We start from the raw sequence: 13,811 nt of genomic DNA, 5'->3' as shown, positions 1-13,811 counted from the left end.
AAGGCTTCTTTCGACTCAACCGGATTTTCCGCTGAAGTTAACATCTCACCAGTGAACTTTACGAAGTGGCATAATCATATAATCTTAATGATTTGAAGGCGAAGAAATTAATTCAACACGCCTTTTCTCTTTCCCTATATATGCAATAAATTAAGATTCATTAACCACTTAAGTTATGATACGGATTTTTAATGAATAGAGAGCATACAGAGACTGTGATTGCCGGAGGGTTCACAGATATTTTTATTATTTTCTTGAAGGACTACTATAAGCCAAGCCAATATCATCAAGCCTATTCTGCCTTAACAATCGGTGATGAAACTCAGCTGCAGGTATTAATCCGAACAACCCATCTAAACACTCTCCGCGGTAAATGTTGTAGAAAATGCAGAGAGAGCCCCAAATAACTACAGAAAGCCATGGGATCAAGTTGTTCCGTTTATATACGTAATTGTTAAATGATTTTCATTGTAATAATACACCATTGCCATATTTATAACTTTGCAGCCATTTATAGATTAGCAGTCAATAAAAATCTAAGTGAAATTCAACAATGTTGCCAGTTTCCTTGCCTCGTTAGAGCCGTGTTGACATTTACAGAATGACCCTTTGTTGTACGTGCTCTTAATAAAGGACCATTTATGGCTGCAGTACAGCATTTGATTTGTCAATTATTTAATGTTTAAGGAATTTGAAAATAGGAGTTTAGGGCATGCCGTGTTTATAAAGATTGTAAAACTGTTAACTGTTTTTGCTTTCCAGTTAGCATATTTTCTATGTAACAAGTATTGCTTAAAGGAAACACGTACAATTTTAAGTTATATAATCAAAGAATGTTGCGATTTCCTAGTAATTTCAATTATATCTAAGGAATTTTATCACTAAAGTTATCTTCTAGGTACAATGGTAGGTAGCTTTAAATGTGCTGATTAATCTTGTTTAATTAGTTGGCACACCTATGACATACTATCGATAAAGTTAACCATAGCAAAAATAGCAAAATTTTATAATTATTTGACTATTGAACTAAGTTTAATTAATTTTTTTTCTAAAATACTATAGATCCTTCTATATTCATTAAATTACTTAAATCTCTTCACTGTATAAACGTTCAATGTACCATTATTCAGGTAGGTACAAAACATTTAGCCGCAAAAAAACCCTATTTCAAAACAATTAACATAAAGCCGACTGGCGTCACTGCGATTACAAAGGACTTATCACTTTTTTGTTTGCCTCACAGAAATCCAGCCCAAAGTTTGTAAGGTATATGGGTCGGTTTTAAGTGGGCTGTCGCAAGGAGCAATTCTGGGCACGTATTTGTTTTCTAGATAACAAATTGGTCATCACAGACCTCCGATGAAGCTGTCGACTTCACGCTACCATTTTAACTAATAAATTATAGAACATTATCGACATTCCATTATACTATAGTGTTCTGTGCAGTATTTTTGATTAAGGCCTTATAAACTTGTACTGTTAAGCTGAAGATTGTATGGTAGTTTAATTGTTTATACGCTAATCACACACAACTATTTATAATTAAAGTTTTTGATGCAACAATTGAATTGATTGCGGATCACAGTAAGGTTTGTAATTAAGTTACTTGAATATGTTTTCAAAATTTACCCTAGGAGAGCTTAAAAAAAAATTATAAGAGAAGAATCGACTACCACAGCATTTAATGGTGATTCCTTTGAGGTTAGACGATTGAGGTGGCGAAGTCGATAAACAGATGTCGGGCGACAAAGTAACCCGAACGTGCTCCTAGCGTAAACAAGTAGTGACGCGGGGGGCCCGGCGCAAAGCCTAGTGCAATTTGTGATCCCACTATAATTTGCAACAACATTAAAACATGCCAAACACAAAACAATAATAAATGGGGAATTGTTGTATTTCTACGATTCTGTTTCAGATAAGGCAAAACAATTTCGACTCACGTGAAGACATCGTCTCTAGTGTTCTAAATAAAGTATGATGAAAAATATGAAAATAAACGTTTAAAAAATGATTCAGGAACTTAAACGATTTATGAATAGATTTCTCGTCCTCGAAGTGAATGTGACAAAAAAGAAATGTCACACTTAAAAATCAAATAAGAACAGATATTTCATTGTAACTCGTATCGAATTTACGACGAATATGATTTATGTGGTTTTTTGATGATGGACGGTCCAACAATGCCCTCATACAAATTGGTGAAAGAATCGTCGAGCAAGTTTTAGTATTATAATGCGGTCACACTGACGCGCTTTATACAAATTTTTATTACTCTGCCTTCTCGGAAATTATACACGGATTTATTGAAACAATTGTTATTTATGCGTACATATATATATAGACTAAACATAAGTGATTATATACTATATTATATACTGACGGACTATAACGTGCGGTATGACGTAAAACTTAAATTTCAGAAGATGGAATAGTGGACACTGCTAATTTATAAATGGATTTTTAAAATTCAAGTTATAGTTACCTACAATACCCTTCATGTTAAGTTATAAACATTGCCAGAAGGCTCACAAGTGCGTGGCCGGACTTTTAAGAATTGGTACTTTTCTTGAAGGACCCTAAAAATTGATTCGGAAATACATCAGCTGGTTCCACATAGCGAGGTGATACGGCACGAGGGATGGTTTCTATATTCTGTCTACGACCAATGATGAAAAGGTGTAAATATATACAATTCAAAAAATTTAAGTGTCTATAATGGCCTAGTGACTAGCTAATTGTTCAATCAAATAATTATCTAATATAATGATTAACATTGTTAAGCCCTTGGTTATTTTGTGTGTCACAAAGTGTCAACTTTCAAACATCAATTTAGTTCCAAAGCGGAGTCGAATTCGATTCCTAAATATAATCGATTAAACACGCACATTCGAACAATGCTTTCGATTGCCAATTTTATTTCATTCGATTATAAATGGTCATTTTTGAATATGAAAATAAAATGTTAAAAAGCTCACTTTATGAATTAATTGTATAAGTTTTTAACTAAAAACTATTGTTTACAGTGTAAACTTTACACAGACATAACCTATAATTAAATACTTATAATATACTGACGTTCATAAGTGTACATTATGTTACCTATATAAATAAATAATTTTTTGTTTGTTTGTTTGTTATTATAACCAAGATTTTTATTGATTGATGCTTGAGATTTTGTGTTATATTTATACTTATTATTTACACAACTATGCTTTAAATAATGTGAAAAATAACTTGCACTATTTATTACTACACCGATGACTAAAGATTTAATGTTAATTAATTAAATGGTATACAATTCTTTTTACATGAAATGATAGCTATGCGTATAACTCACACGATTTAAGTAATAATTACGTTTAACTAAGAAACACTTGCATACAAGACACCTAATCACATATGAAGATAAAGCTTGAAGTAAAAGCAATATTTTTAAAACACGAAACGTCTATTGAAAAGTTTTCTACGCAAACGTCATGTAATTCACATCTCGTCTTCCTGATTTATAATTTTATTTCGTTTAAATAATTCGCGGAATTAATTTGGCGCGTTGATGTATGTACCACCCACGGTTTGCCACAAATTCTCTCGTGAGAAATTAATAGTGAAAATAATCGATTAATATTTATTCTTAAATGTTGTTGAACGTTTAGTATTTTTAGAATCCTTTGTCGGAAGTTCCTACTTATCAAGATGTCTCATTCGTTTTGTATTAACGTGAGAAGGACGGCAAAGATTTATTTGTGGTTTTCTACATTGTAAGCTTTTATGCTTTTTAATAGGTATTTTTATAGAATAAGTGACAGATACAATCATGATTTTTATTAATATATAATTATCAACTGGATTTGTCTTTTTAGCAAAAAGTGCATAGTGCTGATACGAAAAGAGATGCGTTCATGCAATTTAAACACTGTTTCGATTGAATGTGGTGAGATGTATACCTTCTCTTTAATCAAACGATATGACTAACGTATCAGCGAAAACCAAACGCTGCTTCCTATTGGATCAATTAATCACAATTTAACGAACATGTTTCAACCATATTAACTTTTATTAATGAACATCGAAATATGCAAATCCCTTGAAAAGATCGTAAAACCCGCCTTCGGGTATGAATTAGTCAAACAATAAACATTAGCATTATAATACTTCATATTCGGCTATTCATTAAGACGGCTAATCACGAAAAGATATTAAAAATGAAACGATCTTGTGAGGCCGACAATGCCATTGATATTTGAATTTGGAATGGAACTGTCTCACCACGCCCAAATCGTGAATATTTAATAGTTTCATTTGTGAAATAAAGTGTCATGTGAGTAATGATTATCGTTATGCAGAGGGTTAAGAATAGCTTGGTGGAAAATTAGATCGTAAGGACACTAGTAAATAATATGTGCGCAATTAATATTCGCTCGAACAGTGAAGGAAAACGTCGTGAGGTGACCGGCTTCTCTTGGACCCAAAAAAGTCGACGGCATCAGACAAATGAGGCTGATCACCTACTTACATAAATGATTCACAAATGTACGGGAAATAGATACAGAAGTCTGAGTCCTAGACCTAAAAAAGTTGCAACGACAGTGATTTTTTAAGGACACTGGTTTTCGAAAAATGTATCAGATGCGTCATATCTAAAAATTGTTTATAAGAGTAATCGAATTATTATAAATTTCAGTATTAGAAGTATTGTGTTTATGATATCCATGTTACTACTAATATCATTAGCACATTGGATTTTTCAAATCAAGGAGAGTAATTCATCTTTATTTAATAAAAATAGTAAATTAAAAACCAAATTTTTAATTAACTAATAAAACCTCGAAAAACAAAAGAATTGTATACATTATCGTTATATCACGGAAGATCAAAGAGACAAATTGCTAATAAAATGATTTTATTGAGTGCAGAAACAAAGAAACTTAGAGACGTCATAAAATTATTAATAGAGTTATGACGAATTCTTATTAAGTATTAGAAATGTAAGCGGATGGCGTCACAATACAAATTAAACGTATCAGATGAACAGAAGAAAAAATATTTTTAATTTCAATAGGAGGTAAGCATATAGTATCTATCACTTTTACATAATTAAACAACTGAGACTCAATCGCAAAGAACTAAACAAAGTGTATATGTAACAGTCGATATAAAATATCGCGAAGTATATAATGTTTGTCTTGACTTGGTTTTGTTATTAAAATATTTTGATTGATTCATTTAATAAATGGATGCCAAGGCATAGAATTTTTGCTAGTGTTATTAAAAGGAGAAGATGGTGCTCCAAAAAAAGCAGGAAGCTAATCAAGAGAGACAGCCATAGACCCTTTACCCGTGAAGGGGTTCCAATGGGTTCCAATTGACGTCACTGAAGGTAGCTACTAGGATATAGGATAACAAAAGAATGTGTGTGCTCTTATGTACACGCGTTAGTTCTTTGGCGTAACAAGATAAAAATATTTTCAAAAATTGTATTCTTACGTAGAAACGTATGTCTAAATAACAAGAAACTACACTAACAATAAAAAAAAGAAATGTAAAAATAAAAAAAGGATGCATTGAACTTTTTATTATAACGCATTATCTTGTTAAATACAGTTAAAATATAACAAAAAAACTATTATGTTGACTTGTTAGGACTTCAGGGTGTCGGTTTTTTGTGATGGTGTGCGCGCGCATCGTAAAAATTTACTTACCATTTTTCCCTAACGCGCCAAAAGAAGTATAACTTCAAAAATGTAAAATATCTAAGCTGTTTATTATTATTTGTTGTCATCGAAAATAAAAACTTTTATAGTTATTATTATTACTATGAACATTGGTGTAGATAGAAGAAGAATGTATGTAATTTGTAAACCAACAATCCAGTGAAAAATGCGACAATTTAGCTGTCTGTATTTAAAACATTAATCGCTCTATTTTAAAAACTCAAATATAATTAAGAACATTATGAAACAGGCGGCAGCTAATTTAGCACAATCTGATGCAAGCTTATCAGTAGATTTAATTTGATTAATTTGAGTTTTATTTATTTAAGAATTAGGCAGCTGCGTTCCGTCTTTTGATCCCGTCACAGTGCGCACGCGATGATATAACGTTAAAAATATTTTTGATACAAGAAAAACATAACTTATTTAATCGTAAAAAATAAAGCAGTTGAATTGATATTGATACAATGATGTACCTATATTTAAAATGATTTCGTTACCGTTGAAGATACTCTTAGTACAATTTAACATAAAATTTAACGGTGAGGTTATACTTAATAACGATATGAACATCGATATTTCGAAATAAAAACCAACCACATTATTCACAACCTAAACATAAGGTACTAAAAATATATTTCTTCGGCAACGCTTTTTTTCCTTCAGAGACATCTTAAACTTAAAACTTTATACATTCACTAACAATCTTAAACCTCTCCTGTCCTATACTGAAACGGAAAATATGCTTATTGTGCAACAATTGATGTATGTGTTATTTAGAATTTCTGTCAAGTCAAAATGAAGAGACTGGATGACCATGGTAAGGTTGTGTTCACATTCTTTTTATAACTAAACATCCTTTTAATATGTTCATTAATATTTGAATACCGTAGAAGACATCTAGTGTACTACTAATAATATAATGAAAGTGTGAATAATTCATTAAAACAATATCAAGGGCAAAGTGACAATCCCGGGACGTCAGCGATCATCAATCTTCCCCCTTGTAATCGCACCGCATCATCAATCCAGTTATTTCGAGTCTCCGTGACACTTTCAACTTCAATAACGTAAACGGAATGCTGAACAAATTAAAAACCTACTATTTGAGTACGCAACCGAAATACTTATTTAAATTGAGCACGATTGTAACGCGTCTTTTTAATAATAATAAAAGCCCGTTTTATTTCTATTATTAACAAAAGTAGAATTTACAGCTTATATTCGTTATATACATTACAAAACCTTCTCCAGCTTTTTCCAAATGTACATAGCTTTCTTTCTACATCGCTTCTGTTTCTTCCAAACATTTTATTCTCCTACGTCATTTTTTCACTATTTTATTGTATTCATCTCTCAAATTAAAAACTGTTATATACTGTTTGCCAGTCCATGAGGCAGCCACAACATTATATATATAAATATTAAAATTATTATATATTTCACATAGCTGTCTTTAAAGCCTACCTTTTATCTATAATTTAATTTATAAAATTTGGTTTATTAACACATTTTATGGTTTTAGGGCCTATTGAAATAGCATCATATTTAATATATATATCTCGGAAATCAGACTATCTACTCCTGTCCTACTAAAATTTAATTTAAAATCAATCGAAAATAGGTAACAAAAGTAGGCACCGTCCAATCAATCAAAAATGAAACTAGACATGAACAAATGAGTACTCCACGAAAATCGAATTAACTATGAGCCAGTTTAAGACACCAATTAAAAATACAACAAAGGCTCAACTCAATGAGATGAAATTTGATCATAATCTGATTTTCTCGGATTTTGAGCCTTAAAAGGCCGAAGCTCCGAAGGCTGTTGGCACAACATCTTACCGATTAAACAGATAATTAATCACGGGAAATGAATCCGAATGAGATGTTACACTATACTTGCTATTAACAAGTGAAACAATGGATGTACAGGATGTTTATTTTGGTAAGATCAAGACGTTTGAACCTCAAAAAAATTAAAAATTACGTGTATTTAAAACAAAAGCTTGGCTTAAAAGCTTCATAATTTTATGGAAACATTACGTGTAGCATTGAAATTAATTAATTTTTTTATGATTGGTTTCTTGTCCATTTAAGAAAACGCTAAATTTCACTATTTTTCTTATATAAAGTGACAGTTTATAACATACAAGAGAGAATCCTTCAAAAATAATATCTCATACTCTTTTAAACACCCTGTATATTGAGACAGGAGCGATCAATCAGATTTAACGAGTCGGACAACATGGTATAAACCAGCCGTTATCACTAGTTTATTATCCTTGATTATTATAATCTGTGATATCTGAGAATTTTACAAGCGTTTATTTAAAGATAAAAAATCATTATTTTGACAAAATAAGCTACAATGACAATTAATTATTAATCTTACAACTTTTAGCGTATTTATTTTGTAAACTCAAAATAATAATCGCAGTTTACGAAGTAACTTAAAGCTCTTTTTGCTGTTGATTCGTATGAAATCTTGTTTGATGGATAATTTAAAAGATATATCCTTCGGCCGTAATCCATCTCATAATCGACCTCAAAGATTAAAATTATAGCCGTATTTTTTACGAAGACGAAGACAGAGTGTGGATACGTCGCGGGGCGTGGTGGGTTAAGTTTCATTACTCACGAAGTAATAAATGATAAAACATTATTAATACGAGATCAGAACGTCTGCCCGGATCGAGATTAATTAATTCTAATAATTAAAACTTGATGCGAGGTATATTTATTTTTATTAGCAATAATAATCTGTAACATATAAGAATTATTTATACTAGAAAATGAAAAAAAATAAAGTAAATAACTGAAGCAGCGATGACACTTTTTTTTCTACAATGTTTACTTTACGTGAAATACAATCTATAATTAGTATGTATATATAAGTTTTAGTGTTCTGTAATACGTTTACACTATGTTCGTGTGAGATATCGAACTTGCACTTATATTCACTGCACTAGGTTTAGTAACTAAAACGCTTTAATTATCTATAGCTGTCCTAACTAAAGAGAACTAAACCGTTTGAGTTGTTTCTGCTTTATAATTAATATAGAAAATTTAATCATATAGAAAATATAATATAGACACCATATAATAAACTTATGTTATGCTCTCCCCAAGTCGTACTTCGTACAAGTAACCTCACAACAGGTATAAACACATGTTAAACCCTAAACTGATTAACCGATATGAGGCAAAATTGAAAAATAACAATTTCCTGTTATCGCGTTTTGCGTAATAACGACCAGAAGTTTATTGGCAACGAAGTGATAAATTGAATAACAATTTATTCCGAACGAGACCCGTTTTGATCAAGAACTGAGATACATTCAAGAACACTATTACAATCGACATACCACTTGTTATCCTTTAATTGTTATTTATTTATGTTTTATTAGTAATTTATTAAAGTAGGTGACCGCGGCTGTAAGACTCTGTGCTTCCATCGTTTGATTGATATTTTAATTGGTACTACTCAAATTTATGTCACCATAATTGTAGTCAATGGATATATTGATATTAATAATAATAAAGCTTTTGAATAATTAGAAAAACCTGTAAAATGTAAAAAGCTCATTAATGCGGTGAAACTCTGTTTAAAATTTAATAAAATCATTACAGAGAAAGTTGGTTACATTACTAATTAATTTTAATTAAAAGGGAGCAGTGATGGGCTGGTCGCTTTGGCCTGCAACTCTCACCCTCGAACTCGTAGGTTTGATCCCCGGATGACATTTAACATTCACTCGAACTTTGAAGGAAAAAATCGGAAGGAAACCCGGCTTTCCTCAGACCCAATCATATCAAATTAAAAAAAAAAATTTAGATTCCTAGTTTGTTAAACACTTTTCATTTAACATCTGTACTAGGACATCGTAACGTGGGAAGAATCAAACAATGATACTTAACAAGACGTAATATAAATGTTAAATTTCTCAATATCAATAAATGTGAGAGGGAGACGGCTGACCTGCGCAAAATGTGAGAACGAGACATCGATAGTTATCAATCACGCGCCCGCGCTCCATCATCGCCTGAAGAGATCTTTCGCTTAATTATTTCTATTATGATATCTTTGGAAACATTAATACTACTATGCGATTTCTCACACTCATATGTTATCATTATATGCCATATCTTTTATATTGCAATTCATTTCTAGAAAATTCTACTCATTAGAATCATGTACGTAGTGATAATTATTATTACAACAAACACCAAACTTTAACTAAATAAAACATAAATAGAGCTAAATATCTGACAAAGTTGCACAGTTCTTTCAATAACCAACTTAAAGTTGTAAAGATCCGATTTTATTCTTTTTTTATTTATTTATTTTTTACAGGAAAAAGGGGGCTACCGAGCCCAAGGGACGCCCAAGAGGGGCAGTCAAGTGGAATCTCTTTCTCTATACAATTGGAGTTTGTATCTCTCAGTAAAAAACCACAACCGGAAGTTGATTTCACAGTTCGCTAGTACGCAAAACAAAGTGTCTTGTGAAGCGGATGGTGGAAGGCTTCCATCCATCAAGGTGATGATCAAAACAAACGTCTTGAAAACACTCTCCATATACTACGTAAACGTATGACAATTACTCTTTTTTTATAGAACAGGGATCAGGGAATAAATTATCTTCGAGTATGAGTCAATAAAAACTGTTTTTGAAATGAAAGTCTATTTTGAAATTTTCATTTTCTAGAGTTAAGTCTATTAAATATCTATAGACAGCATTGATACTAGATTTCTCGCAGCTAATTATGGCGAGACAGACAGTCAATCACTCACGATCTTATCACCGATCTTTACAATATAAAACAGTATATACAAATCTACCAATATATTTAAAACCTCCATTAATATCAGCGAATACAAAGAAATGGCTCTTCTTAAACTGGTTCGACGTGAGTACTTAGGGATGATATATTACAAGGAATATCAATCGTTGAAAATTAATCAATAAACGTCTTTAATCAGATAAGCCTCATAAAGAGAGCAATTATTAATAAGATATTCATTCTTAAGTATTCATGGGATTCTTAAAATTAGGATATGTAATTTTTGAAGCTTTTTAAAGTGTCTATTGAAATGTATTTATTCGCTTCAAATGCCTTAACTAAATCGAGGTATATAATAATAAATGTTTACAATACCTCTTTTTTGCATGAAGGAGAACAGGTCGTCTAGGAACTCCTTCCTCTGCGGATCGTCGCTGATTTCATAAAGCTGTAACAAAGGAAAATACTATTTAGAATTAAATGATTTCACAATTTTGCAAAGTATACTATTTAGTCCTTTTTGCGTGGGAAAACTTCAATTTTCCGTTATGCAAACAAAGAATTTATCACTCGCAAGGTTAAGGTTCGAGCTGTCGATAATGATGTTATTAATATTCGTAAACACGTGGGCCCGCATGTCCGGGACATGACAAGAGCATTTCTGAGTGCAGATACCATGAAGGGAACTAAGTTAACGGTTCCACAACGATTCCTAGTGGAATACAGAATTAAACATCGATTTCTCAAGCAAGTGTACAAGAAATTTTATTGGTTCACTTAAATTCCTTTGAACAAATTGGTGATGATGACTTGTTTTAGTGCAAATCCATTACGACCTTTTCGCATACATTTTCATTTAATTATTCTTCGAACTTTGAGGAAGGTTTTTATGGAAAGTTTAGTTAAGGTTATTATTCCGTTAAAGCAAAGTTTCTATGGTAGCATAGCAAAATGTTCCGTATGTTGGTATGTAGCTACTAAAAAGTTAGGTGGAGTATATTAATCTCTTAAAATAAAACGGTGAAACGAAGTTCGCTATTCGAGAAGCTAATGGTTAATAAAATTGCGTAAGCATTCTCTCTTACAAACATATCTTAGACTACATAAGTACATGTAAGTTAAATAAAAACATGTTTAATTATATTAAAAAAATCGGAAAACCTTGCCAACATACTTAGTATTTTTATTAGTGAATACTGTTATTTCAGGAAAAGCAGCTATCAAGATAATATCTTCGAAGAAAATTCACATTAGAAATAATGAAGGTGGTACAATTAGGCCCGCAGATGCAGAAACGTAAGTAAATGACAGTGCGCAGCGGGATCATATCATTGGCGGTAATTACTCCGATATCCGCCACTTAAATGCACTCGGCAATTTAAAATGTACACGACAATTTTAGCGATAAAACGCTGCATCGAGAGGTGGGGACATTGACAACCTCTATATTCTCGTCCTATATATTATTATTAAGCGTTTATTGCCGACAACCAGTATAATATAGGTATATAATACTAATTTATACATCAGATGTGTTTCGGTGATCAGTAAGTCGTCTTGGGACACAGCTACTTCCATTCTTTTCTAATGTTAGCTCGTTGTCCAAGTTGAGCTTTCTATTATGTTTATATCGTCTGCCCATTTCTATCACTGTCGTCCTATCTTCCTTTTTCCATCTCGTGGTTGCCATTATGTAATAATTTTTGTTCATTTCAACCTGATATCTCTTGTCATGTGTTCAGTGCCCTTTCTTTATAATATCCTTAGCTGTGGTCGTTAATCCTATCTCTTCTGCTCTTTTGCGATATCTCATAGTTACACCCACTTTATACTTCTTTCTGGTCCATATATAGAGCCATTAAAAATGTCATTTGGACTTTATTGTCGAATTAATGGTTTAATTTTGAGATTTTTTTTATCTCAATTAGAATTTCGTTCCATAGGTTAAATTGAAAACAGTATAAAGCTTAATTTATATGTAAGAAGAGCGGACCCATGAGATTTCTTTAATTAGAAATGTGTAAACGTAAATTGAGTGCAAAGATATTGTGGGTTACTCGATTGAAGTTGCATGTTTCTTGTTGGCACTGCACCTTCTAATGTTATTTTCATACATTTATATCCTTTCTTTAACATATTTTCAAAAGTATCTAGTGCGATTTCTGAGAGCAATAATAAAATTTAGATCACAATAGACCTCATAACGAGTGGTCCGATCATATGTTAGGGAATAAATTGAAAAAAGTCTTCGGCACTTAGCCATGCGTGACTTTATTATTATTAATTGTTCGAAATGTGTCACAATATTTATTTATTTATTCAAGCGGAAGGGGAGAGTCTCTAATTGGCGCATCACAATGGAGATTACGCGGCTTAACACCGTTTTGTGATTCAAATGGTGACGGCTCGGTGGGCGACAATACAGAGCCTGTTATGATAATATTCCTCTCATTTCATACAACAATTTGTCCGCAAACTTTTCACATCGAGTGGCCGTTGAAATCTTTATAGCTCCATGTCTGTTTTGTTATAATTGGAATGCATAATGTAACAACGTATCTTATGGGAACGACGACGCATTGAGATTTTTATCTATTTGTTAGTGAATGCTTTATTTTCAGCGGCAACTGTGCAGACTATCCAGGAGTTCAAACCGACATTTACCTCACAGGGTTTTTATAGAACAGAGGTCGTACTAACGTTCGTTATATCTAGAAGTAGCAATTTTTTAGTGAAGGTTAAAAAGAAGTTTAGAAAAAAAAGAAATATGATTTGCATTTAGTAGTTTGATTTGATCGTAAGGCAAAGTGTCAATAATGAGCTAAGCCAGATCTCATAATAGCAGCAAGAGTTAACATCAATCTTGGCGATCACTGTCGACTCGACGCCCCTCGCGATTAATCACTCGAACGTTTTCGATTAGCGCCGCATAGCTCAGAAAAAAGAAACGTTCCAATTAAGAAACATCAACGGCTTTAATTTGTTTTCGAAATCATAGTGTGCATTACACGGTCAAGTTTATTTATTTATTTCGTATTTACAGCTTACATTACTTATATACAACTAACAACAATTATACTTAACATGGCCAAATATGGAAAACACACAAAAACGTACAAACATTTACAAAAGGATAAATAATACTTTTTGAATACATAATACCTAATTCGGCTGTGGTGTGTCATGTGAAAGTGAGTATATCGAGATGGTGTCTGGGGTGTGCTCATGATGCAGGTATGGATATTCTTAATACTCCTAAGGCTAGGCTGACTGATTGACTAGGCTATGTCTAGGCTCCGCGATTCAAAACTGA

The 13,811-nt window shown here is 32.1% G+C and overlaps 1 protein-coding gene across 5 annotated transcripts in view; it reads right to left on the bottom strand.

The window, feature by feature from the left end:
• Positions 1-13,811, bottom strand: part of LOC110995781 (protein dead ringer) — a 105,865-nt gene that overhangs the window by 21,143 nt on the left and 70,911 nt on the right. For all 5 annotated transcript variants that reach the window (XM_045634777.1, XM_045634796.1, XM_045634783.1 and 2 more), the window contains exon 4: positions 10,874-10,946. In XM_045634777.1, coding sequence (XP_045490733.1) covers positions 10,874-10,946 — 73 coding nt within the window. The remainder of the gene's footprint in view (positions 1-10,873; positions 10,947-13,811) is intronic.

The sequence above is a fragment of the Pieris rapae genome, chromosome 1 (assembly GCF_905147795.1).
Source record: "Pieris rapae chromosome 1, ilPieRapa1.1, whole genome shotgun sequence".
NCBI classification, from domain to species: Eukaryota; Metazoa; Arthropoda; class Insecta; order Lepidoptera; family Pieridae; genus Pieris; species Pieris rapae.
The sequence above is the reverse complement of the archived record's forward strand: the minus strand, read 5'-3'. Positions and strand labels throughout refer to the sequence as shown.